The following is a 26358-nucleotide window of genomic DNA, read 5'->3' on the forward strand; positions in this document are numbered from 1 at the left end:
AAGTGAGTTAATCCCCATATTAAAACGTCCAACTTTTCAGCAGGAAAAAACATGTTCTGGTCTCTGATAAACTCCCTGTTTATGACAACTGTACAAGAGATGCATTTTTTAATCAATTATATCAAGGCTTAGACTTATGCATAATTATTGTCATGGCTGCTTTGATTGACCACTAGCTGCTATGTTTCAGCAACCTGCCTCAGCTCCACGCACGCTCCGCCTCTTTGGACATTTTTGGATCAGCTGAGCTTCACAGTGCCTCTTCAGAAACTTCAGAAAATGCCTGCAACAAAAATACCACACATTTGATCACTGCAGCTCCAAACACGACATCAGTGAAGATCCCAGATCACTGTAGTCCTGCACTAGAGAACCAGCTAAACTTGAAAATCTAATCATGGTGTTTGCATTTAGGAAAGTGGCACTTTGAAGCTTCAGATAGATTCATGGACCACTGCTGCCACTTTGAATCATTTGTCATCCGTCAGATCAATCAGCTGACAGATGTTAATAGAGGCTGCAAATGTGACAGCATGTGCCTGACTGCTTAGAGTCGGCCTATACATCACACGGATCAATAGGCAATGTGTTCAGCCTGACCCTACACTTCACCCTCTAACACCTCAACAACCAAGCCAGGATCAGGTCTGTTGACATCACCTCCTCCACATTCAACACCATGGCAGTGACCAGCTCTTCTAGTCATATCACAGCATGCACACACACACACACACACACACACTACAACTATCAGATATGCCCACATTCACTATACTGAAATGCATATAAACTAATTCTCATCCTGATGATTCGATTTTGAGGAAGTAATAGTTGTTGACACATCAGCCACCTCCCACACAGATTGGAATTTCCTTCCTTATTAGTAATGAGGACATTATTGGGGGATGTGGCTGAGACATATTAAGACTTGAGGCGATAATATAAATTGTAGGCTGCATGGTGGCCATTTCAGCATATTAAAGATAGGAAAATCTTATTCAGGTGGTGAATGTCGTGACTGTCAATATACTTTTTTGTATGTGTTTTTTTATGTTTTTTCAACCATCTCATTTTGTGTGCAGTTTTATGTATATAATTACACACAATCACTTAATTTTCATTTTTAAGGCTTGCATGACAGCCACGCGTTGGAATCTCTCCTCATAAATCAATAACCTATGTGAGGTGATTAGGCAGGTTGTGAGAAGTCAATAAGGAGCTCAGCGATTGCATGATTGAGCTCAGGAATGTACATGCCAGAATTCTTCAGTTTGTAAAAGCATGGCAGACGCTGTAAATTACTGAAACCATGAATGCCTCACATCCATAACCACAGTTTAACGCCCTTACCTATGATTTATAGAACACATTCGACATTTTTATTTTTGAATGTTACATACAGGATGAAAAAGGCTCTTCTTTACTCTGACAAGTTCTTCAGAAGGAACCACTGCGGGGCTATGGAGTGGGAAGAAATGTTAGACCACTCCTCAGTAAACAAGATGCACTTTCCACTGGTGTGTATACAGCTGGGCTTGCACCAAAGTGAGGACAGTGTCACTGAATAAATGTTTGTTGAGCTGCATGCACGCAGCCATTTGTATATGCCATCATGAAGACACCTTAAGAAAGGGGCAGCTTTCTGTGTTTGCTTACTGAATTACTCACAGATGATACATGGGAAATGCAGCATTTATATTCCACATTATGAACCTTGTGAAAGTTTGAAAGCTGCCAGTTGCTTGTGCAGAATCTGAAATACAAGAGAACGTCAGCTGCACTGCAGGAGCACTGCTCAGTCAGAGCTCTCATCTTAAGACTTCCTAAAACATGCTCACACAAACACACACATCTACACACACTTTCCTCCTCCCTCTGTCCTCCCTCCTCCTCTCTGTAACACAACACACACACACACACACAGGCTCCTCAGACCGAGTGTGAGCGTCTCACCAGCCAGGATGACTGGAGGAGTTAGGACTGCATAGGCTGCAGTGTTGGGAGAGAAAGAGTGTGCGCTCGTGCGTGAGTACATGTGGGTGTGCATGTGTCTGGGCGGACTCCCGCTGTAATGGTGCCCCATGAGTGACTGTGCTGACCGCGACAGCCATCCTGTCCACGGCGGGGACTTTCTCAGCATGCAGATGGTGTGAGCAGTCAGAGGGAAAGTTTATAACAGCTCGTCTGTGCCTCGGCTAACTCAGTCCACTCTGTGCACACTGAGTGAGTTCTGGAGGGAAGCAGCAGCTGCAGCTGAGCTGGACTACAACTTCAGCTCATCTCAGCCCAGGATTTCTGCTGATGTTGATTGATCACCTGTCACTGGATTGGATACAATAGTTGTGCATCACCACACGTCAGAGCTGAGGGAGCTGTTTATTTGGAAGGTGAGTCTGCTGTTTGAGGTTGTACAGCTTTATAGTATGCTTTAGCCTCTGAGGTGTTGTTATATGTTGGTGATTTAGTGGCAATGTCCCCATTGCTCCTGAGCCACATGAGCACATCTCTGCACACTTTTGCGAATAGGAATGTGAAGATGCTGTAGGCAAATGCTGTGACTGACAGGTCCAATCTTAGAGAGATTGAGGGACACTTTCTGCTATGTAATTTATGCTTTAAGCTGGTATCCCTGGAGCTGAACTTTACATAAGATTGCAGCAGTAACACCATATTGTCGAGCATTGCTGGAGATGGAAGCAGCTATGACATTTGGTTGTGTTTTGGTGTCCTGGATCTGCTTAATATTTTTGCATGTGTTTCATTTACTTGCAACACATATGGTGCCAGTCCACAAGCAGAGGAAGGCAGCAAATGGCTTCAATTTAGTGAACACTGATAAGATATATCAATGCTTTTGTGTAATAAGCTTTTCAAACAAACTTCCAGCATCACTCATGTTTTAATGGATTTGGTCACTGAGTTCATTTCTCATTAATATGATGTGTTCCCAATGTGTTGAACAAGTGACACAGATGCACAAGAGGAAATAAGTGTACAACCTTCAGTTATGTTAGCCACGTTGTTAGCCAGTAACATCACAACTGAAATACCAATTTATTGTAAGTGACCATAGCAATGACTTTTTTGTTCCTGCACTTTTCAGGTAGGTTTACGTCATGTAATTAAAATACAGTGCAGTTACTGTACTGTTGGTGTCGTTGGACTAGCATTTTGCACGGCCTTGCTAATTCTGGTGCAGGACATACAGATGGCAAGACTGTTGCATGTGCCATCCAAAACCCTGACCCCCTGTCTGGCTGTCGACTGGTCAAACAGAAAACTAAATCACGTCTGGATTAATGTGCGAGGTCTGTCGCTGTCGTGTCCCTGACTGCATACTAACAATGGAAAAGGAGAGGCAGAAAGGGAGAAAAGAAGAAAATATTCCAAGCAGTACGACTGAAAAGATGAGAAGGAAAGGAAAGGTTAAATGTTGACAGACAGGATAAAAAAGACATCTCTGACGACTCGTTTCCTCCACCTGGGGTGTTAATGGAAAAAGAGATTTGACAGCAAACAAGGCACGAGCTGAGGTACAGTAGAAGGGTGGACGATATGATGACCCCCGTGTGCCAGGAATGTCTGCAGTGCACAAGCTGTGCTGCTGGAGAGCCCAGGGATCAGGTTCCCCGTGTCAGCTGCCGCGCTCGACTGTTCCCAGGTCTAACTCTGCGATATCTGTTTATTGAGAGACAGGAAGGGATGGAGACAAGGAGGGCTGAAGGTGCAGCAAAACTGGGGAGGTGATCAAAACAGAAAATTCACAGTTAAAAGGAACAGTTTGACATTTGGAGATGTGCTCTTATTCACTTTCTGGCAGACAGAAAAGAAGATTGACAGCACTCTCATTTCTACCTGTTATATAAATGCTCCAGCCAGCAGATGGCTAGCTTAGCTTAGCACAAAGACAGGAAACAGCTAGCCTGCCTCAGTTTAAGGGTTTAAGGTGAAGTGTAAAAATCAACAATTCTAGCAACTGAGATGCAGGCAAAAAATACAAATAAACTGGTAATGACACCAGTTAAATGTTGATTTGGTGTTTTTACAATCAGATTTTTGTATTAATTGAACAAGTGAGATATAAATCAGCTTCAGAGATGTTGTACAGAGCCATTTCCCTCTATTCACACTTTCTGTTAAGGTACCCACAATAGCTTCAACATACAGGCACGAAGGGGTAGCAAAGTTCTCATTTTACTTTCCGCCAGAAAGCGAGTAAGTGTCAGAACCACTCCTTTAACGTTAAATAAATTAACTTGTTTCCTCTCTTTATGCTGTGCAAGTCAACCAGCTGCTCGCAGCAGCTTCAAATTTACCATACCGAAATAAAAATGGTGTCAATCTTCTCATCTACTTTATCGTCAAAGAGGGAATAAGGGTTAAAATGTCAATCTGCTCCTTTAGCATCTGCTGAATTAACCTGACACAGACTAGCTCACCCAGGGAATCTATATAAGTGACATTTGTAAAGGTTAAAATGCAGATTCAGCTTTTCCCCAAGAGCAAACAGCATCTCTGGGGAAAATGACTGTGATCACAGGTGTGATTTTCGGTTTGCCCTCTGACTTCGTGACTGAAGCGTCTTATTTTATCTGGAAAACATCCCCCTGTATTCATATGACTGCATTACAAAGGACAGCCACATCAACAGTATAATTCATTCAGTTATATAGTGTGTCGAACAAATGCGATGTGAGTCAACGGCCCATCTGAAGTCTTCACCCTGGTTTCTCCACGGGGCTGCTGCTCGGTTCCCAGACATACAGTGACACATGGCGAGGAGGAAAATGGAGAGGGGGGGGCAGCGATGCCTATGAGCGGGTAACGAGTGCATCATACCAAAAGAGCTGCATTGTAGACTATGAAGGGGGACACATATGGCGTCTAAATTGGTCTGTAGACAAAATAGACACTGATTCATCAAATTGAATCATACGTGAAAGCCAGGGAGTTTATTTGGCATATCAGCAGCAGGAGTGAATAGAAATGTCATGTCCAAGAAGCTATTCAATGTTTGTGATCTCTCTTTCTGCTTCCATCCACACACCTCTCTCTATGTGACTCACAGTGTGTTGTGTGGGTAGTGACCTACCCCATAATGAAGGCTAGCTTCCTTTAAGTGTTAAATCAATATAGATCTGACAGTAGCCCTTCCTCTTTCGCATCCTCAACCAACGACTCAGCACCGCAACGGCACAGCAAGGAACATGCCCTCCTCTCACCTCTGTGACTCCTTAGCCGGAGTCTAACAGAAACAGACTGCTCTCGAGGTAGCAGCTTTGGTAGCGGAGGGTTATATTTGACTTAACACATGTGGGTCACGGAGGCCCTGCTGTGCAGACTTTAAGGGGGAAGGTTGCTCGGGGATATTTCAAGGGTCGACTGCACTGAATGGCAATGTGAAGTTCATGTTTCCTCTGTTGCGTGTTTTATGGTGTTTTGGTGGTGGTTTGTGCACATACACAAGCAAATGTTGGCCGAACATGGACTTTGTTAAATCTATTGGCTTTTGCTTTGAAGAGATGGTTGCTAATGAAAAACGGACAGAGTTCATGTCATTGCCAGGTGGATTGAATCAACTGTCAAACATGCCGACTTGCAGACACAATGAAGTTTTTGTGCATCCACCAATCACATCCTACTGGCTTTGTGGTGGTGCACTGGAGGAAAGAGAGATGATGTGATGAAGCTGATTTTTCAGACACAGAAAGAGATAGATGGATAGATAGAAAATAAAATACAATTCTAGTTGTCAAAAGATATTTTATCAGACTTGATAAGACTAAACGGTAGCACTGTGTTGACCCTCCATAGTGACTTTTCTGTTTAACAAGCCATTGACCTTTGCATCATCCGGGGAAAGTTGGCACACTCTTTATTGGCAAGCACAGGGGCCAACGTGGTGTGCAGCAGCTGCTAAAAATGCAAAACTGAGAACTGAAGACAGACAGATGGTAATGGTACTGTCGGCCACATGCTACATGACAAGAATTCCCGTCTGCTATTCATCAGTGAATTTGCATCACTGCAATCATTGGTAACCTAATATGCACTATCACTACTATGAGTTTTCAGCAATTGGCAACCAAGCATTATTTCCAGAGCCAAAAAGGTACATCATTAACTAACAACTTCAGGCTATGTTTTAAAAAAAAAAGCCCCATTCACGATTAGCATGCCCATTGTGTGGAAACCGGACTGGCGCTGGACGCTATCAGTTTTAGCTAACATTATAGCTCTGCTTATTAGACCCGTTACTCAAGATAGCATTATGTTTACCAAACACGAGGTGAGTCACCATCCTGAAATCTTTTTGTCTTATAACTTTAGAAATTAATACATGGTATGACAACATTAACAAGTAGACTGCAAAGCAGCCAAACATGCTAACATATGTATGCTACCAGGACTAAGCTCTACAGTACAAGAAAAATGCTCATAAAAATTTCTTCCTGGGACACGTAGCTTTGGTGTCAGTCTTTTAACACAATATCATGTATTAAGCCATTGAGTGCATATTTAAGCTACATTTTCAACCAACTCACAGAGCTAACATTCACTTAGTTAGCTAGCTAGCAACAGCTGTGAAATCTGCTAGCAAAAGTTGCCATTTCAGCCAAAGAATCGACTGTCTGAAGTCAAGGACACGTCATTTTAAAGGTTAATAAAATTTTCAAGTGGTTAATCTTATACTGTTATCAAAATAAAAAATGGATATGAGCGGTGCGAGAACAGAAAGCTTCACAACAGTGAAAAAGTGGCGACACTAAATATAGAGATGACAGTTTGAAAACTGCGAAATCATGCCACAAGTTGTCTGTAAAATGCACTTAGCACAGTCGTGTTTATATTCTCGGCTTTATAGCAGCCACGTAGGATGGGAAAAGCAGTACTGGATCTAAGTTTGTTTGGTCCAATTTTCTCGCTACAGAATGCGCCCTTGCTGCTGTTGTGACCGGCCACTTCCTGTGGTCACAGAAGATTTCCTGCCACTATTCCTACCCGACACCAACATTTTTGGCAGTTTGGGCAACAGTCTGTAAAGTCTCAATTAGGGGAATTGAATGCTCTTGCAGCCCAAAATGTATGATTTAGGTTACTTTAGGTTGTATTTTTACCACCCAGAATCTTCCCGAGCACAACTTTAATTTCCCAAAGGATGAGGTGGATTGAAGTGAGGCCTCAGTCTCCTTTCCTCCAAGCCAGCTCAGTTCAAACAAAGGCATGTCAAACAGCCGTTCTGTCTTTCTGTGTGCTGTTAGCTACTTTCCCATATGGGGAACAAACACTGTGTATGCACTGAAGACAGGCAATCTCCTGATGCTGAGAGACAGGTCCTATACAGGCAAGAAGGTCTGCGGTATCACATTTCAGAGATTATACGATCTCATCAAAGTTCCTCTGTGTACGGGTTTTAATAAATAGTGCTTTGGGCATCATTTACACATGAAGAAAACACTTCACTGATGTGTAAATGTTGCTACCACTATGTTTAAGCCTGCATACATCAACAAAGCGCAGAACCCCTTTTTTTTATCATACATAAGTTCATCATCACGTGTCAAGTGTCAGTTTACATCAAACGGTTGTGATCAACCCTCCACAAGTGAAAGTGATTTATTGTACAATTCAGTGGCCTCTTGGCTGCTCTGAGAACAGCTTTCATCACTGAAGACATGTCCCGTAGCTGTATTTTATGATTTCACTGACAGATGCATATTTTTACACCAACAACAGGGCGCCTCTGATCCTGAGGTGGCCTGGCTCAGTATCCATTTTACTGATGGACACAGACAGACAGAGAATACTAATACTTCAGAGCCGAAATGGAGACAGACACTCGTACTGGTTTCAAAGATTTGCTTTAACTTGTGGAGTTACTCATTTTTACTGCCACAGAGCCACAGATATGCCGCATCCTGCTAAGAAATTATAGTGCATGCCACTGAACCTTAGGGGGCTGATTCGTGACTATCTTTGTGCTGTCCTTTCAAGTGTACAGTGTGTGTTACTGGTATGTGTGTGTGTGTGTGTGGCTGACTGTGCTGTATACTGAGCTGTTGTTTATAGTGAAGGTCAGGGTGTCTCTTCCCACTGACTGGTCAAAGTTCTCAGACTCACTGTGAGAAAATTCTCCAGCTCAAGATGTCTTGAATGTTACTTGACAGTTGAGATTAAGTGTTACTAGACAGCAGATGGAAATGTAAATTGTTAATTGCCAATTTGGAAATTAAATGGTTCATCATACTGCTGTGTTCAAGAGAGCATTGGGCTTCAATGTCATTCTCCAAATATGTTTACTTTTTCTGTCAAATACTTGAAGCGTTTCAGCCCAAAATTAGTTCTCGCAACTCTTGCTGAATTTATTCCTCTTCCAACCTTGTTGTTATGATGTTATGATCAATATTACAAATCCATTTCCACTGCTTATTTTAGAGACTGAGGCTCAGAGGACAGACACACCACTGCCACATACGAAGATGCAATAAAGACACGGGCACCTGCACACACAGGTGTTTTACAGGGACACGGATGCACCTCTGGGAGGCTTTTTTCAATGTGCTGAATGGACAAAACAGTCAGGTAGTGATGTGTTCTTGCAGGGACTTTGCAGTTGCTTCATAAATGTGCTTACAGCCACATCTGGCACTGTCAGGGGGTTCTCTGGAGAGGTGTATGCAAAAAAGCATAGCTACATTTAAAATCCATGTTCAGAAAACAGGTCACCTTTACCTTGCCTTTAGCCCTTGTTGGGCTGTTGCTTCACAGAAATCTGGTATATTAGCCCCAGCAAATGCTTTGGTAGCTCATGGTTAAAGCAACCAGTGTTATGATTTGTTATACAGGCATATGTGCTAGCGTTGTGCAAATGTGTTCATAAGAAGAATGTCATATTTGTGCTGCTACCAAACTGTATAAAGTAAGCAAAAAGCCAGAGGAGTGAGTCAGAGAGGAAATGATCAGTTCCCTGTCAGATACAGCAAATCTTTTCTGAGTCAACAGCTTTTCAAGCAACGCTGGCTGAGAATCCACGAGTGTGAGTTCAGTTTTACAGAATATTCCAATGATTTTTGCTTCTTAATCTAGAAAACAAAACAATACATAACCTCCTTGAAATCCATATTGCTCGGATATGCAAAGTGGTTTGATAAAATGATTATATTGGCTTTCAGGTTGGTCATTGGGATCACCAGCCTTCAGGCTGAAAACTGTGATCACTGTTATCGTATAGTAATATATCGCAATATCATGTTGGAAGAGTGAGAGAAACAGGCATGCTAACAGCTCTGTGAGGTTGCACTTTGCACAGCAATGATTTCACCTAAATGCTAACATTAGCATGCAAACATGCTGATCTCAGTGTCATATTATGGCATTCATGTGCTAATGTTTAGCAGATTATGTTTACCATGATCTGCATCTTAGTTGATCATGCTAACAATTACTAATTAGTACAAAACACATTGTGCAGCTGAGGCTGATGGGAATGTCATTAATTTTGCAGGTCATTGGTCATGTCCCGATGTCACTTCATTTAAGATGGTAATAGTTTAAGCCCACTTGTCGTGGGTACTGCATGCACTTTGAGACATTGAGACTATTGAGACATTTCAGTCTTAACCGAAGTGGTGGAACGAATGACCAAAAAAATTATGTTTTACATTAATATACAAAAAAGCACTGTATGTTTTCTCCTGTACCTTGTTCACCTTGAAAGCAGTCGCATCTTAGTTAATCTTCATATTGTGCGTAAAATACAGGATTTATACGTTTATGGCTGTTGTTAACACATCATTTCCCCCAAATCCCTGTTACATATGTCTGACAGAACCCACAAACTGGCTTTTAGCCAGAATATTGAATTAGAATATTGAAATGAAAGGTCACAATTTATCATGTTGTTCCTGCAAGGGCTAAAAAAAACACTAACTTTTCCACTAATCTTACATCTTCCTCTATTTGTCTGTCAATTTCTAAATTTAGTCATGAATGTGCCTTCTATCCCTGCAAGCAATTTATTACCTCTGTACCACAGTGTAATGTAAAATTAAGTAGTGTTTCTTCTCTCAGCCAGTGCCAAGTTGCCTGAGTTATTTACCATTTCAATTTGTTGCAGAACAGGCCAGTCCCAGCAGTGCTGTTAACTAGGCCTTGTGCAGGAGGCATGAAATTGTAAAGGGGCTGTGGCACCAGACTGGCAACACAGCAGGTGACTCCATCAACAGATGGGTGTCCACCCTAAACTGTGATTTATGCTGTGTGTGTGTGTGTGTGTGTGTGTGTGTGTGTGTGTGTGTGTGTCTGTGTATGCGCGTGCGTGTGTGTGTGTGTGTACTTACAGTTTGTTTAAGCAAAGAGAGTCAAGTGTGTAGGAAGCAGCAGGAATAGAGCTTATTCCCTCCAATTTTAGTGTTAAATGAACCCACACAATTAAGAATTTTCCACTGAACGAACTTTGTTCAGATGATGGCTTTCACCGCTGTTGAATTAAGACCACTGCCCCCTTTTTCCAGCTTAGATAAGGCATGAATGTGGAGCAAAGGTGGAACAGAGATGAACAAAAAATAATAAGTAAGTTATGGCCACCGCAGTGCAAAACAAGTGGAAAACTGCTATTTTCTCAGAGGAATCCAGAGCAGTGAGCATGTTTGTGCTTGCACATGCATACAGTACACAAGTACTTGAACTGTGTGGTTTTGAAATCACCGCAGCAGCCCCACTGCACTTGCTACACTGCTGCCTGGAACACTACTGGGCTGCATCTGGTCCTCATCTGGTTCTGTGGGCTGTTTGGACTTCCACCAAGGCAAGCTCAACCAGAGCCACTGATAACATGGCAATGCATAAAGCTGACAGCAGCAGTCTCCGAGTAGTAGCATATGTCACCAAATGCTGCAGAGGTTTGAATAATGCACTATTATGCTCATGGAAACTATATGTGTTGGATGATTTGTTGCATGTGTGGTGTTGTTTGTGGGTGCACTCGTGTGATGTGTGGGAAAGTTTTTGGTTCGGCCAAGGAAATTTGCCACATTTGACTGGAGAAGAATAATAAGGGTTCTGTCAAATTAAAAGTTCAAACCAGCTGAAAAGGTTGAGTGTTCAAAGAGACAGAGACAAAATGTTACAGTGAGACAAGAGAAAGACTAGAAGGCCAGTATGTGTAGGTGGGTGACACAAAAAATAGATAAAAGAGCTTAGAGGTTTGGCCTCTGGTCCTGTTATCTGCTTTATGAATGCTTCCTCCCACGTTTCCCCTTCTGCCTTTGTCTCCTTGTAACACTCAACCTTGTCTGCCTTAAAGTCCACAATGTTCCGTGATTGGACTCCAAAATCACAAAAACCCAAAAAAGTGGTATCTTGCCACACAGATTCTGAAGCTACGATGTTATTTGCTTTTTTTGAGAAAGACAGGTGATGCATCTACTGACTCTACTGGAAGAAAATGTTTTCCATTAAATGGTATGAATGAATAGTTTAAATGAGCAGAGTTACTGCTGCCACATTTGTGCTGGACTTTGGTGGCTGTAATTATTACACTCTTCCTGTCATGCAAGTACATTCCTCTGTTGGTTGAAATTTTGCAGAAAATTTGGACTTTAAGCTTTAGAGTCACTGGATTTACTTCTAATTTCTTTAAAATTAAAATACCTGTTCTGAGTTTGAAAGCAAAGTGTGGTCATCGTTTGCTGCTTTTCTTACCTGTTACCTACAATGAACTTGCCACTTCTGTAAATCTAAGCAGATCTATACTATTCTTTCTTTTTGCAGGTTGCTTGCTGTGATGGATGACCAGTGTGTGTCCCACAGCAGTCCCCAGCGCAGTGGCGGTCAGGCCAGCATGGAGATCCCAAGGCAGGGACAGCCCAGTGTCATCAGGTGTGGGTGGCTCAGGAAGCAAGGAGGTTTTGTCAAGACTTGGCACAGTCGCTGGTTTGTTCTGCGAGGGGACCAGCTCTACTATTACAAAGACGAGGAGGAGACCAAGGCCCTGGTAAGGCTGCGAGCACAATGAACAACTAATCCCAAGTCCTTAAATGATGCAGAAATTTACATAATTGAACATGTTTTAGTACTCTGAATATTCACATTAATCTGTTGTGCATTACACTACTATTGTGTCTGGGCTGCTTTACAACTATGCACTGTTGACAGCCAAATCAACAAATCAGTTCAGTCTCTTCCGAGCTCATCAAACTCTCAGTCAACTAACTTGTTAGCTCAAAGAACTTGAAGAACTTGCAGACGATGACAGTGAACAGTTGATCAGATCAGAGGCGCATGCTGCAGGCGGAAATATTTGGGAATTATCTGGTTCCTATGTGCTGTGCCAGCTGCTGCACCTGTTCTAAGTCACGTTAATTGATTTGGAACAAGTTGCTTGCTCGTTGGTGCACAGAGACATAAGAGGGAAAGAGTCACATCTGGGCCCAGGAGTGAATGTGAATAAATGTGTTTTAAGAAGAGCTGCAACTAAATGCTAACTCCAAAATGATTATCATTACCAACATCCTTCAATTGAGTCTGTGATCAAACAGACCAAAGCACTATGGCAAGCCCAAACAAGACTTTCACCGAGGAGACCAGAGTTCATGTCCCGTTTGAAACCAAAAGTCAGCGTAACTTCCATCATGTACTTAAATGTATTTATTTCAACCCAAATCTTGATCTTTTCCCAAACCTAACCAGGTTTTGGTGCCTAAACCTAATCTGTGACTGTTTGAGGTTAACCACATGTTAGAAAGGCTCTCTTTCAGGCGTCTCATACAGACAGTATCTTTTGGGTCAGTATGAGACACTAAGGGCCGTGACAAAACGTTGTTGGTATTTTACGACCTGGTAATGAGAACAGACTGCAGCAATCATGGCTAAACACACAAATATATTCATGTTTTATACATGTTTTTTGAAGCCACATATATTCTATTGCGGATCTTTCGGCTCCTAACTAAACTAATATAAGGGTAAATTATATAAAGCTTGAACGTTTTATGTAGCTTAGTCGCACTGCTTGCCCAAACCCACAATGCATAGTGGTTAATCATCAAGTGGAATTCTAATGTCCCACTTTCCCAGCTTACTTCCATGAATGTAAAATTACTCTGCTGTACTTTTGCAAACAAAAGGACCATCTGTCTCTACCTAAAGCTTCAGTTGCTGTAATCATGTTATTTGATGCATTTTTTAAATTGCTCCTACTATGTTTTAAAAATATATGAACAAATGTCGATCACATGGACTGAATTAGTAGATACGTGTATTTCTCTAACATTCAAAGTGCCATGTCTGTGACACAATGGACACCTGGGCTCTGCAGAACAGATGCATCTAACAGCCAAATGAAACAACAAGAGCTGCCTCGGATTCAAATGAATCAGGTTGTTTTGACTGTAGTAAACTGTTGTGAGCTTGTTTTCACTGAAGCCAGCACACAGAGTTATCCTGAAAGAAGAGGAGACGATGAGTAATGCACACAATAAGGCCGTCTCTAACGCTACTGTAACCAGGCAGCCTCCCTCACTGAGCATGTGTAGACTGAACAAAGAAGCAGGACCAGACAGACTTCTGATTCTCATTACAAAGAGAAATCACAGACACGTGGAAATGTGGAAAAAAAAGGGATAAATAATGAATTTTACCAGGTTAGTTTGGAAAGGAACTGCAGGTTTTTAACAAACTGTCTTTAGTGTAGAGAAATTAGAATCATTATCGTTGATTTACTTCTGTTTAAAGGCTGCTGAGGGATTAGTTTGGTGGGAGTGACTGTAAAGGCAAGGCCAAGGAACACAACTAAACACAGATTACAAGCGGTATTACAGGAGTAGTTTGTCGTCTTGGAAAATATGCTCATTTGTTTTCTTGCTGAGAGTTATCCGCGTACCAGCACACCTAAATTAATCTTCAAACAGAGCCAGACTGGCTAATTCCACCTGGCAAGTCTTTATGCTAAGCTAAGTGCTAACAGCTGACACCGAAATTGGTCAGATTCACAGATGTCTGGAAACTAATTATTAGATTGTTTACTTAAAGTCATTCAATTAATAAGCAAATCCCTTAATCACTCATTCATGGCTAACTGCTGAGTTATTTCTTGTGGAATTTTACCCTTTTTAATTTCTAGAAACCAGCTGTATCACACCAAAAGTTCTCTTATTATCTGCACAATAAAACACACAAAGGACTACATCTTTTTCTAATAATCTATTCCACTCAAACAATGTCCTCTTATTCCAGAGGAAACTTGAACACTTGAGCACATTTGAAACCTTCATCTGCTCATCTACCCACACTCCTTTGTCTGGCTGATTTCCCAGCAAAGCTCAGCTCAGCCAAACCTGAGCCACATCAGCAGCAGAAGCCTCTGAAGGTTAAAGCTCCAGACCTGAAGGTGGGCCACCAGCCAGACACAGGGAGAGGAGATATTCTTCACTGCTATTTCTGGGTAGCTCTGGTTCTGAAGCCTGAGTGTGGTCGTATATTCAGTTTGGCACCAACAGTTTCGCCTTAGTTCTTGGTGCTGTGACTGATGCAAATTCTGTGGAGCAGTTCTTCATAATAATTTACAGGATATAAGAAGAAACAATTTGTTTTCCATCGAAATATTCTTGCCATCTTTATTTATCCACCCAGATATGTTATTCATTAAGGAAACAAAGCCAACATCAATTTCAGATACCTAAAACAAACTAAAATAGTTTTTGCAGAGAATGGGAAATATCAATAAAACTAGGTCAGGCACAGAGCAGTGTGTTCAAAGTCCTTAAATCTTCGTGACCTCCAAAGTAGAGCAGCACGGAATAGCACAAAAACAACAACCTAACATGACACAGTACCCAACAGAATACAAGATAACTTGTCTAGATTTCCCAAAGTCCCGAAAGAAAGAACACAAGTAGGACAAAGAGGAGAGAGAAGTTGTTCCTGGCATCTAACACTGATGTTCAAGATCAGGGCAAACACACAAGCTCACTAACGCATCACGATACGTACATCTCCTGACGTGCAGTTAGTTAAATCTCCCCATCCTGAGCCATGAACCACAAAATGAAGAGTTGTGAAGCCATATTTAGACCAGCTATTAATTAATTCTCTGACGCTCTGTGAAGTCTCCATTTGTTAACTGTCACATTTGCCTAATTGCTGCCCCCTCAGTGGGAGCAGGAACATCTGCCCCTCTCCGCTGTCTATGGATAGCACAGACTCCAACAAAGCCTGGACTGGTTAAACATGAGCAGTCACATATTTAAACTACAAAGGGTGAATCAGAAATCTTTCCCTGATTAATATTCAGAGCACTTCATTGGTTTTCCATTATTTTTTTGTCCATGATTTTTATTTATTTATGAGTGTCGGTATTCTCAAGTCCTACTCATGGTATTGTCCATAGCATGAACATTACTTTTCTAGAAATCTCACAACACAATGCTTTGTCTTTGCTCTATGTAGAAATTACACAACTTTACACCAGTTACACCATTTTCTAAATCTCATTTTGAAATGAGGAAGGTCCACAACATAGTGAGACTGTGCTAATCACAAATAGCAACATAGGACCTATTTTTATCTTTTCCTGATAAGTGTCCTTGTGTGGTCATGTGACTTTTGTCATTTAGAAGTAAAGGCAAAAGTAATGTGACAAACCTGCAATAATTGATTTTTTGGCCACTTTGAGGCAGTGGAAAGAAGCTCTAAACAAATAACTGACCTACACTGATCGGCTTTTAAGCCTTAGCATACAATTTACACATCTTGTTTTAGCTCTGTTTTTGGTCACCACCTCCTCCTGAAGGTAATATCTGGCTCTTAAGCTGATAAATGCTGGGGTGTGAACCCAAACATTACAGGTACAGATTATAAAACCAAAGCAATGAGCTGAAAGAAGCTACAAAGTTTCGTAGAGTTGAGGGGAACTGTAGAGTCAGACAATAACTCTGTATGGCTACTAGCAATACCTTTCATATTACACATTGTCGTTTGATCCATTGTCATTATATGAATATTGATCAAATCCACTTTAACCTTTGCAGCAGCCTAGAAAATGCTCATAGGATGGTTGTAATGGTTGTAATGGGGAACTAAATGAATGCTCTCCAGACAAGAGGATTCACTTGAACCAGTTTACAGCATTTAAGGACTGTTGCAATTGTTCATTATGTTGTTGTGTCAACTTTTTGTGCATTTATGTATAAGTGCAATACACATTACACAGTAAACATGCTGTACTGAAGTGGTTCTTAATAACTTTATACAGGAATCAATCAATCATATTTTATTCATGTAGCACGTTTCAAAGTGTTTTACAAGAGAGTTACAAATGTTAAAAATAAATTTCAAGACCAAATGAAATGAGATGAGATGTTGTTTTGCTGCTGCTCAGAGGAATTCTGATGTTTGCAGACAACATTATTAGAAAGAGCCTTCCATTATGGTCAATATAGGTTACCATGTTGTGTCCCATACAGTCAGGCCAAACCTCTCTGAGCAACGTGTGGAATCTGAAGAATGGGAGTCAGATGGAGGTGAAGGGTCACCGAAAAGCATGCGCAGGGTACGACACGTGTGGGCTTAGCGACAACATGCCATCTGCCTGCCCTTACTCGTCCATGGAGATGTATGCACGCAGAAGCATGCATGTACTCGCTCACATTCTCCCTCTCTCTCACACACACAACTCAGATTTCATCTAGCTGTGCCATAAACAAAGGCAGCATTCATTCAGTGGGTGAAATGACATGATTATTGTAATTTAAACCACTTAGCATTGTATCTATATTCCAGTGAGTTAAGTGAGGTAACATTATGAATGAATGAGGGAATTGTGAATGAATACATTCGACCAATTTTATTTTATTATAATTCATTAAGAAACGAAAGACATATTAACATTTAATTAGGGTATTACAATTCAAGCCACAAGAAGTCTTACAAGTTAGTTTATTAATATTCATCCCAAGCGAGGGACGCAACTGAACTCAGAAAAGATGATCTGGAGGAAAGTAGTTGGCTTTCATGTGAAATTGCATTAAATCAATAATGCAACAGTGCAACAATAAACTGAAAATCCTTTGTTTTCCCTGCTTGAGCTGGAAACCATTTGACCTTGGCATTTAACGAGAGTAAATAAAATGCCACTGCAGCTCTGTAATTATTCATACTGCAAGACTGTGTCGTCTTACTGCTGTTTGATGAAGCCTTAACACTGTCTCATTTGTCTGACCTTCACTGCTACAGTACCACTGTAGTCACTTTTAACATCAACAAACACAGACGACGGTTACACTTGTGACTCCTACAGTGCGATCCAGTCATAGCAGAGCCTACTTGTATGTATACTCGTGAGGTGCGAAGGTTCCAGGGAGTCACATCACATCCAGCCGTGATCTGACTCGCAGATGTGGCCAATAATGTGGACATTATCCAAACAGCCTGTAGTGTGCGTCATTAAACTGGTGCCTGACATCATCTTCTTGCTATAGATCCAAACACAGACTTTGTGTGGACATGGCTGGGTGCCACCTGATGCATGAGTGACATACTAAAAGCCAATTACTGCATCTTCTCTTATTTCTGACATTATTAATTGTTAGACAATTACATTTAGATACAGACATTGTCTTATTAGACATTGTCTTCAGCAAGCTCAGTGCACAGAGCATGAAAAAAAGATCTTTAAATGGGAGACAGTTCTGGACGGACACTAAATATAGAAACTAGACCCTCTGACTCCTGTATGGTGACTGCATGTCTAATAAGTTCTGTATTGATTGATGGAAAAGCCAATAAACTCTCACTGGACTTGCAACAAGTTCCTGCAAGTTCAGTTTTCCAAGCACTTACTCTCTCTCCAATACCTCAGTTGGTAACGGGGTACTACTATGATGATTATTTTAGGTATGTGCAGGTGTAGTGGTATTTGTACAAGTTGTGAGGAGGTGTGGGTGGAGGGGGGCACGGAGTATGCAGCTGGTGCAGAAGCTGGGGTGTTGAATCAGAATTCCTCACACACAGCAGGGGCTTCAGTTGGTATCCCCAGGCGAAAGACCTTGTCCGACTTAAAAGACTTCACTTTCCAATTGCTACATGTATCAGCCTGTGTAATGTCCCGCAAAATAGAATCGTACCTGTTAATGCCTGTAGTTTGGCTAATTCACATTAAAGATGAATTTATACTTGCATCACAACAATGGGTCACATGACCACTTGTGTGTGAAACGTGAGTCACTCTCTAGTTTGCCTCAGCTTACAGAGCACTTCAGCATCTTTCAGCTCAATGTTTTGGTTTTCTTGCCCGAAACTTCAGTCCCAGCACTACCTGCTCAACACCAAACCTCTGACATAAAGTCAACGACTAGTTGGTGAACATAGTGGAGCATTTCGCAGCTTATTTCCCTCAAGAGTTGGTGGAGACCAAAGCAGAGCTACATTGGATTGGATATTGGACTTCATGCCTCTCTCAGCCTATGTAAAAAGCTGTTTGCTAACAAGTTTGCCATATTATTATTATATTACCAGTTACGAACTTGTAGTGATATTACTTTACATTCCATTCTATTTTTGGGCTGAGGTTAGTTTGTGATGATACAAGTCTTCTAATTCCTATCCATCTGATGGCTTCCCAGATTATAACAGTACAGTAGCAACTGTGGACAAGCTACCAGAGGCATTTTAAGGTACTACATGCAAAATAGCTGCCTCTTATTTTGTGTGGCAGGTCACTCAGTGACAGAGGTCACCTGTCAGACAAAAATGTGAATCAGCAGTATCAGTTCGTGGCATATAATCCACTCCAGTGTGTCCTCTAAGCTGCCCCGGAGGGAGGTCTGAGAGCAGAGTCAGATATCAGAAATACACAAAAGATGTCTGCTTTGGTGGATGGTTTAAAAAAAAGAGTATGCTGCCTTGTGGCTTAAGCTATTTCTGTTTACTCAGCTCTGATTGCTAATGTTCATTTTGGACTGCTGGGAGATTTCCAATCACAGGTCTTCTAGCCACAGCTAATATCCAAACCCCAGCATCATCAAAAAAAAAAAAAAAAGGAACTGTCATTTTAAGACGCTCTTTGTCTCTGGCTGTTTGTTAGTAGGACTAACCAGCCATACAATTTAAATAATCCCATCATGTAAATATTGCTTCGAAGGTTTGACAGCGGCCTATATCCTTATCCTATATTTTATATTTTATATTAATGCAATGACCAATAAATCAAAGCCCTGCTTAAGGTTTGGTGTTAACCCTTAAGGCATGTCACAGTAAGTTAGTCCACATAAAGGGTAGCAGGAAGGAAAGAGTTTAAATAATCACTAATTATTACAACATGAGGGTGGAGCACATGTGCAAAGGCATGTATGATACCTTGCTGTATTGCAGTACACTGTTCGACTACTTATCTCATTGAGGCAAAAGAACAGGATCATAAAGCTTCTATTTTTATCTGAAATGGTTTCTAAGATCTCTGTTTTTAAGGAGAACTGGTAATATACTTTATAGACACGACTGGTATGGCTGTAGGATTTCTACTGGCAGAAAATACTGTACAAAATGACTACTGCAGCTCCCTGGGTTTTTGTTGCACCCATGTTTTAGAGAACATTTTGTATCAGTCAGTGTCAGTTGCAGTCTGCAAATAGGTTTTTATTAAAGCTATAAATGTAACTACAGTGGCATTGTTCTATCAATTGTAGACTCATTTTCACCTTGACCAAGACTAAACTTAACGGTCATGTTGAACTCCTTGTGGGTATTTATGCTCCCCAGAGGAACAACTCTTGACACACAGAATATCTCATGCTGTTGCAGGGAGACAGTCATGAAATTTGCTGAGCATGTTCGTACTTGTATATTCATATACTCATTTCTATTACTGGGTACCTGGTATCCACATGACCACATCAGTTTTTTTTAGCTCAAAACATTATATACCTTTGGTATATTAAAACGAAATGTCACCATATTATCACTTCAGAAGATATCCTGTAAATCAAGGTTTTATTCTATTCTATTTTAGGCTATTCTTCCCCCTTGGTAGCCAGTTATCTTCATGTTGCAGGGATGTTTATCATCTAAGACTCCAGGCAGTCTGCTATTTAGATGTCTCACTTTACTCATCTGTTCCTCTCTCTGGCTTAATAAAACAAAGATGTGACAGCTTTTGTTTGTTAACTGTGGGCCACTTTGTTCTTGGACTCATTTTAAACTTCTAGTCCAGTGAGGTTTCACAGTATTGGTTATGTATTATTGAAAGTGTGGATGTTGTTAACTGATCACACAAACAATACAGGACACAAGCGACAGTTCAAGAAGAGTAAATGAACAGGATGTATGGTTTCTTTCTGTCCTGTGGCTGGTGCAGCTGTGCTCTAGTTTTAAAGGTGCTGTAACCAAGAGTCCAGCTGAAACAGATGCAAACTAATTTCACTGGAAAATAGTTGATGAGCAGGAATATGCCTCCTGCCTATCCTGTGGGTGGTTATTTGTATACTTTGCAAGCTAAAGCAGCGATGCCTCCTGCAGGTGTGCTCCAGTTTTAAAGGTGTGGGTATACTGGAACTGAGAGTTCAGCTGAATAGGCTATAAACTAAGTACAGGCGTACAGTATGTGTCTATAATATCACACAATACTTTACATTAATATGCTCAAGCCTCCACATTTGCAACTCATTTGCCAACACATCCTCCAAATGCAAATGACATGTATCATCATGGACAGTACCAGCAGCCTTCAGCCTCGTGGTTTACATTGTACAATAGTCAGATTTAGTACATTATGTAACTTATAATGGGTCAACGTTGACTTTTGGTGTCACACGGGAGACAAACAGCTGTGTCCTGGGTGCAAGTCCTGTGTTTTTTTGATGCATCCATCCACCCCAGAGTTTACATTTTGTGGTACTTGTCCATACATACAGCACACAGTGTGAACATGAGTATACATACAACATACAACATATGAAAAGCAGCTAATGTTGATATACTGTGTTATGTTATGTCAAAACATGGCCATGAACACATGTGTCTCACAAGGTCAAAAATCATCCAGTTTTGTATTGAATGAACTGAAAAAACTACAACTTATTAACATTCTTGAGCCATTACATTTTGCCTGTTAAGGTTTTACGTTTTCACAGAGGAATTTGTACCCTTCAGGCTCGGTGCTTTTATTTTATTTAAGATTTCACCGTAATTGCTTTGGCATTTTATATTCTCTTTCCTTACATTTTATGACTTAAGAAATCTCAGACTCAAATCGTTTTTCAAAATGCAGTCACAGTTTAGGCAGAAGATATTTTATGAAATCTTATATATGAGAGCTCTTGGATGAAGATAAAAGGCCTCTGGCAGGCAGCAGCAGCAGTGACAGGTATTCCTGCAAGAAAGTGACAGGACACCGTGTGTTTTCCAGCTGCTTGCACATAAATCACCGAAGGCTTTCTCGCTTTGTTGTCTTAGGGATCTTGTAGTGTGTGATGGATTTGGTGTGTTTGTCAAAGAAGCATGCTTTAGACCATTCTTGTCCTTGTTGTAGGCTTATATGGCTCTCGGTCCCAGATTTTGTTGCACGTAGCACAATTATTTGCTCGAAGGTCCGGTGTTGTGTTTGTGTTTAATGCTGGAGATGGTGTGATGTCTGCCGGCATTACCTGTTCAGACCAAGCTCCAGACAAAGAGGAATTACTGTCAAAAAAAATCAAGTCTGTCAAGCACTTCTCATACTGTTTGATGGTTACAGCCTTGTTTTGTGTGCCAACTTTTTAATCCCCCTCATGTCGATTTCAGTTTTCTCAGTATCACCTTCTCCTGGTTTATCACGTCTAACTGCTCGCAGTTAATCCGCCAAGTAAATAAAAATTAATGGACAAGTCCTCTATTTTTTTCACCCTATTGAGTTTGACTGGCACATTAATATTTTAATGAATGTTATGCGGTCGCAGCTGTGGATGCACTGAGTGTTTTACGGTGGTGTGTGAGCGAGGCTCAGCCACTGTAGCTGAAGACCTGAACTACCTGTTTTATAACTGTGAAATAACGATGACATTTATTGGATTGATGGACTCAGTGGAGCGATCCGAACAGAAGAACCGTCGCCACTTGAATAGACAGATCGTATAGCAGGCAAAAATAGAGACTAAGATGGCGGAAAGAATGAACACATAGACAGACTGATGTGTTTACTGTAGTCCACACAGGCGAAAAGTCCAGGTCTCCCACTGAGTTTGACTTCCTGTGTCTGAGAGGTCACAGAAGCTGGAGAACCGTAATTATTGGATAAAAGGTCTACTGATCAAGCAGACAAGGTTTAATGAGTGCTTAAATTACCTGTTACACCAATAACTTCTGCTTAATTGACTTCAGTGTGAGCATTTATGTGTCTGCAATCTGAAATCAATTTCTGCCCCACAACATATCGCCCTGCGTTTTATTATTTTGCCACATGTTCCATGTTCTACACTCGTCCATCAAACCAGATCTTTATTTAACAAACGAAGGTTATCTCTTAACTTAAACTTCACACTTGATTGATGTTTTAGTAGCCTAGAACAGTTTTTGCTCATGCTAGAGACACAGGAGAAGGTCAAGGTATCTTTATTATCCCTGAGGGGTGATTTGTTGTACAGCCAGCAGTATCCATGTAATGATCAGACAAATGATAAACAATAAATTTGTGAGTTATTTAAAAGGCCAGTGTCAGCAGGGACAAATGAGTTCTGTTGGTCCATCTTGCATCTTGGCAGATTGTATCTGCGGCCAGAAGGACTGAACTTGAACTTCTAGGATTGACTGGGTCTTCTTCAAAGTCCTGACCTTGTCCAGATGAGGAAGGTCATTCAAGGTTGTGGGCAATTTTGTTGCACACTTTGACGATACCCCGCAAACTTTTTATTTTTAGGGATGACCTGTGCCAGCTGACAAAGGAGAATGTGAGAACTCATCAATAAAACAAGAATGTATTGTTAACATTAAAACTTTAAAGCTAATGATAAAAGAACATACGCTGATGAGCTTTCCTACACACCAATCTACATGAAGCTCGAAGGTCACTTGTCATCAGTTACAGTTCCAACATATTTGTACTGCTGCACTAACTCAGCAGCCTAATAATTAACCACCACAGGAAAGATGAAAATCTACTGTCATATCTTTAGCTTTTCACACTTTGATTTATGATTGGTGCTATAATCAATGTTTTTACCCTAACATGACTACTTTTATGGCAAAGAGGTCGCTGGTGGTGATGAACCCTCAGAGAATTATAACCAACCTCTGTAGTTACCTTCTTCTCTGTGGAGCTTTGTAGCATCTTTGAGCTTTATTTTCCAACCTGAAGCTTCACTCTTTTGGTTCACGATCACTGTTCTCATCGCACCGTTTTCTTGTGTCGTGTAGTCTTTATCTGCTCTAAAAAGCAGTATCAACCATCAGAATGACAAAAATGACAGACATAGCAACCAGCTGGCGAACACAGTGGGGCACTTAGCTGCTAAAGAGATATACAAAATTTCCTTCAGGAGCTGGAGACCAAAACAGAGCTAATCGAGAGGGACGTACACTCATCATCAAAAAATAATGTTCATTGCAGGTTTATGAAAAATTGCATTATTTTTCTCAGTTTTTCATCCTCTTATTCCCAATCTTCTATATCATGTAGACCACTTTTACCATCACCATTACAACTTTTAATGGTATTGACTCACTAAAACAAGATAAACATTAGCAGTGGATAGCCAGTGGATCATTTGTCCGGCAGTGTCTTCTTTTTACTGAGAAAGCCTGTCTGACCCAATTAATGAAACAGCCAAGGCTGCAGGGAACAATGAGGCACTAGATATTTACCCTATAACTGTCAATATTCTCCAAACAAAGCTGAATGTTCACAGAGGTAAAATGTTTGGTTTGTGACCAAACAGAACATCACATATGGAGTTAATTGCTGCAGGATATGCAGGCCAGTCAGACAAACTTGTGCCATTAAGTGAACAGACCCCGAGTCAGTTTTGTGGTATTTGCTTCCAGTCAGAGAAAACGCACAAAGTTTGATTTCATTTGGAGCGCGCTGTTGGACACAGCCTCAGAGAGAGCCCCCTGACAGGCTGGGCTGCTGCTTACAAGCCTGAGCCTTCCTGCTGTCGCTTTTCTCAAACAGATTTTACTCTTGTGTGTGTGTTTGTGTGTAGCTTTTTGGTTGAGAACAAAAGATAATTGAGTTTGTGTCATTACACCGCTTCCAAAAAATGATCTCATCCTAGTTAACGACAATATAAAAATACAAAAAACACCCCAAAATAGGTTGGGTTTTTTGCCCTGTTGGGTTGGGCCAGGCTACTATATTCTTCGCTGGGTAAATATTACTCTGTCTGTGGTTGGGTTTGTCTGCAGCAAACAACAGCCCACCAGGGAGGATGTCAGTATGGAAAGTGTGGCTGTGGCTTAAAAACGGAGGAGAGGAATATCAGTGGTGTTGGGGTTTTACAGTATGGAGGAACTACACAGGTCCCTTTCTTCTTTTTCAAGAATATACACAGTGCAAAAGGCGCACAGTTATGAAGTCTATCTCACCCACACACGATTCATTTGAGTCATCTCCTGTTTCCCTGGAATCAGTACGGTGTGCACGACATAAAAGATCTGTGTCCACTGAAAGAAAAGTTCTCAAAGAAGCTTTTAATCCCAAGATATTGAAGCTGAGCAGATTCTCTTGCTGACAGCCACATCAAACGAGCTCTTTCTTCTCCCTCATTCCTCCACTTTGGACCATGTCTGTCCCATCTTTATAACCCCCTTTCAAGCACTTCATCTGGGGCCTCAGGTAGGGTTTCCACTTCCTGGTTGTCACAGTTATGGCTCATTAAAGAGCTCTCTCTCTCAGCAGGAAGGAAACTGACTCCCCTCAGATCCTGCTAATGTGCGTGGGTCCTTAATCCTCATACTGTCACCGATGCACATCTTGTCTACATTAACATTAACCCAGATAGAGGGCACTCTAATGACTGTCAGATGCTGCACTGTGGCACTGATGTCTCAGTTGTTAATCAAGTGAGAAGTCACTGTTTGAGTGCATAAGGGATCGACGTGCAGCTGGTCGTGCTGTAATCCGTCTTTATAGTCTCCCTAATTGGAAGAAAACTAAGTGAAGTAAGCAACTACCTTGTCATTCTGTAGGATTAACACATGCAAGTGCTTGGTAATTTAAAAAGGTTACCAAACTGCTAAGTGTGCTGTGAATCCAGTTTAAAATATGTAATCTCACACTACTCATCAGCAGCTATTAGGTTCATCATCGATCAATCTGACAATCTTTTTTTTTTTTCAACTAATTGATTTGGCCCAAAAAATGTACAAAACAGTGAAAAATGGCCTTCACAATTTCCTGAAGCCGAACTTCACATATTCATATGGCTTGTTTCATCCAACGTACTGCCTAAAACCCAAAGGTATTCAGTTTGCAATCATAAAATACAGAGAAAACAAATACTCACATTGGAGTAGTTAGAATAAATAAATGCATTAAGCATTATTAATTATCCAAATCTGTTGATGCTGTTTCATTGTTTTGATGAATGAATATCAGTGGTTAAAGTTAAAGAAAAAAGTAAAAGTACTAATAAGGCAGCTGAATCACCCAACGTGTTATTGATTATGTGATATTATTGGATTATTATTAATGATGCATTCAAATATAAGTAGCATTTTAAGGCTGCAGCTGGTTGATCTGGAGCTACTTACAATATATCTTGTTGGGTAGTTTAATCAGCAGTATTCGAGGTGAATAAAGCCTGTGTTATTATTGGTATTGGTGTCTCTGGTGCGGTCAGTGAGAGTGTCATGATGCTCTGTGAGGACTAGATAACAGATCTGGCCCACAACCTCTCTAACAGAGTCTCGACAGTCAGGTCGTGGAGAGGTTGACAGTGGATGAAGCTGATGCTGATGCTCCTGCTATTTAAAGCAGAGGCTCTCTGGCCTTTGGTGTCACAGATGATGTATCATTGTGGACAGAGCTGAGGCAGAGAGATGTTGATCCTCTGTAAATGCTGCCACTTTGCCACATTTTATAACAGCTCAGCTCCATCACCCAGACCCGTCCCTGGGGACATGTGCCCACGTTCTTGGCTGACGGGGATGCTGATACCTATGACGACGCGGAATCCTTTGACAGACATGTCAAACGTGTTTTAAATATATTTTTCCTGCGATAATGAACGAGAGTTGATGTTCAGCTGAGCTCAGGAGTGCTGCTGTTTCAAGAGAACTGCTAAAGAAAATGTGCAAATGGTTCTAGATCAAATTGCAAATGTGCAGTTACATGTAAATAAACTGAATGCATAAATCAAATGAGGAGTGTGTGGTCGTAAACAAGGACAT

General features: G+C 41.0%; 1 protein-coding gene across 2 annotated transcripts in view; it reads left to right on the forward strand.

Annotated features, from left to right (window-relative positions):
- The first annotated feature begins 1960 nt into the window (after window positions 1–1960).
- The window catches only part of arhgap24 (Rho GTPase activating protein 24), a 69826-nt gene continuing 45428 nt past the window's right edge, over window positions 1961–26358 (forward strand). The window contains exons 1-2 of one of the 2 annotated variants that reach the window (XM_041959726.1): window positions 1961–2387; window positions 11773–11995. In XM_041959726.1, the coding sequence (XP_041815660.1) occupies window positions 11786–11995 (210 nt within the window). In that variant the 5' untranslated portion in view covers window positions 1961–2387; window positions 11773–11785. Of the gene's footprint in view, window positions 2388–8500; window positions 8584–11772; window positions 11996–26358 lie in introns of those variants that run through there. The other variant, XM_041959725.1, reaches the window with a different exon arrangement.

Source organism: Chelmon rostratus, chromosome 19 (assembly GCF_017976325.1).
Source record: "Chelmon rostratus isolate fCheRos1 chromosome 19, fCheRos1.pri, whole genome shotgun sequence".
NCBI lineage: Eukaryota > Metazoa > Chordata > Actinopteri > Chaetodontiformes > Chaetodontidae > Chelmon > Chelmon rostratus.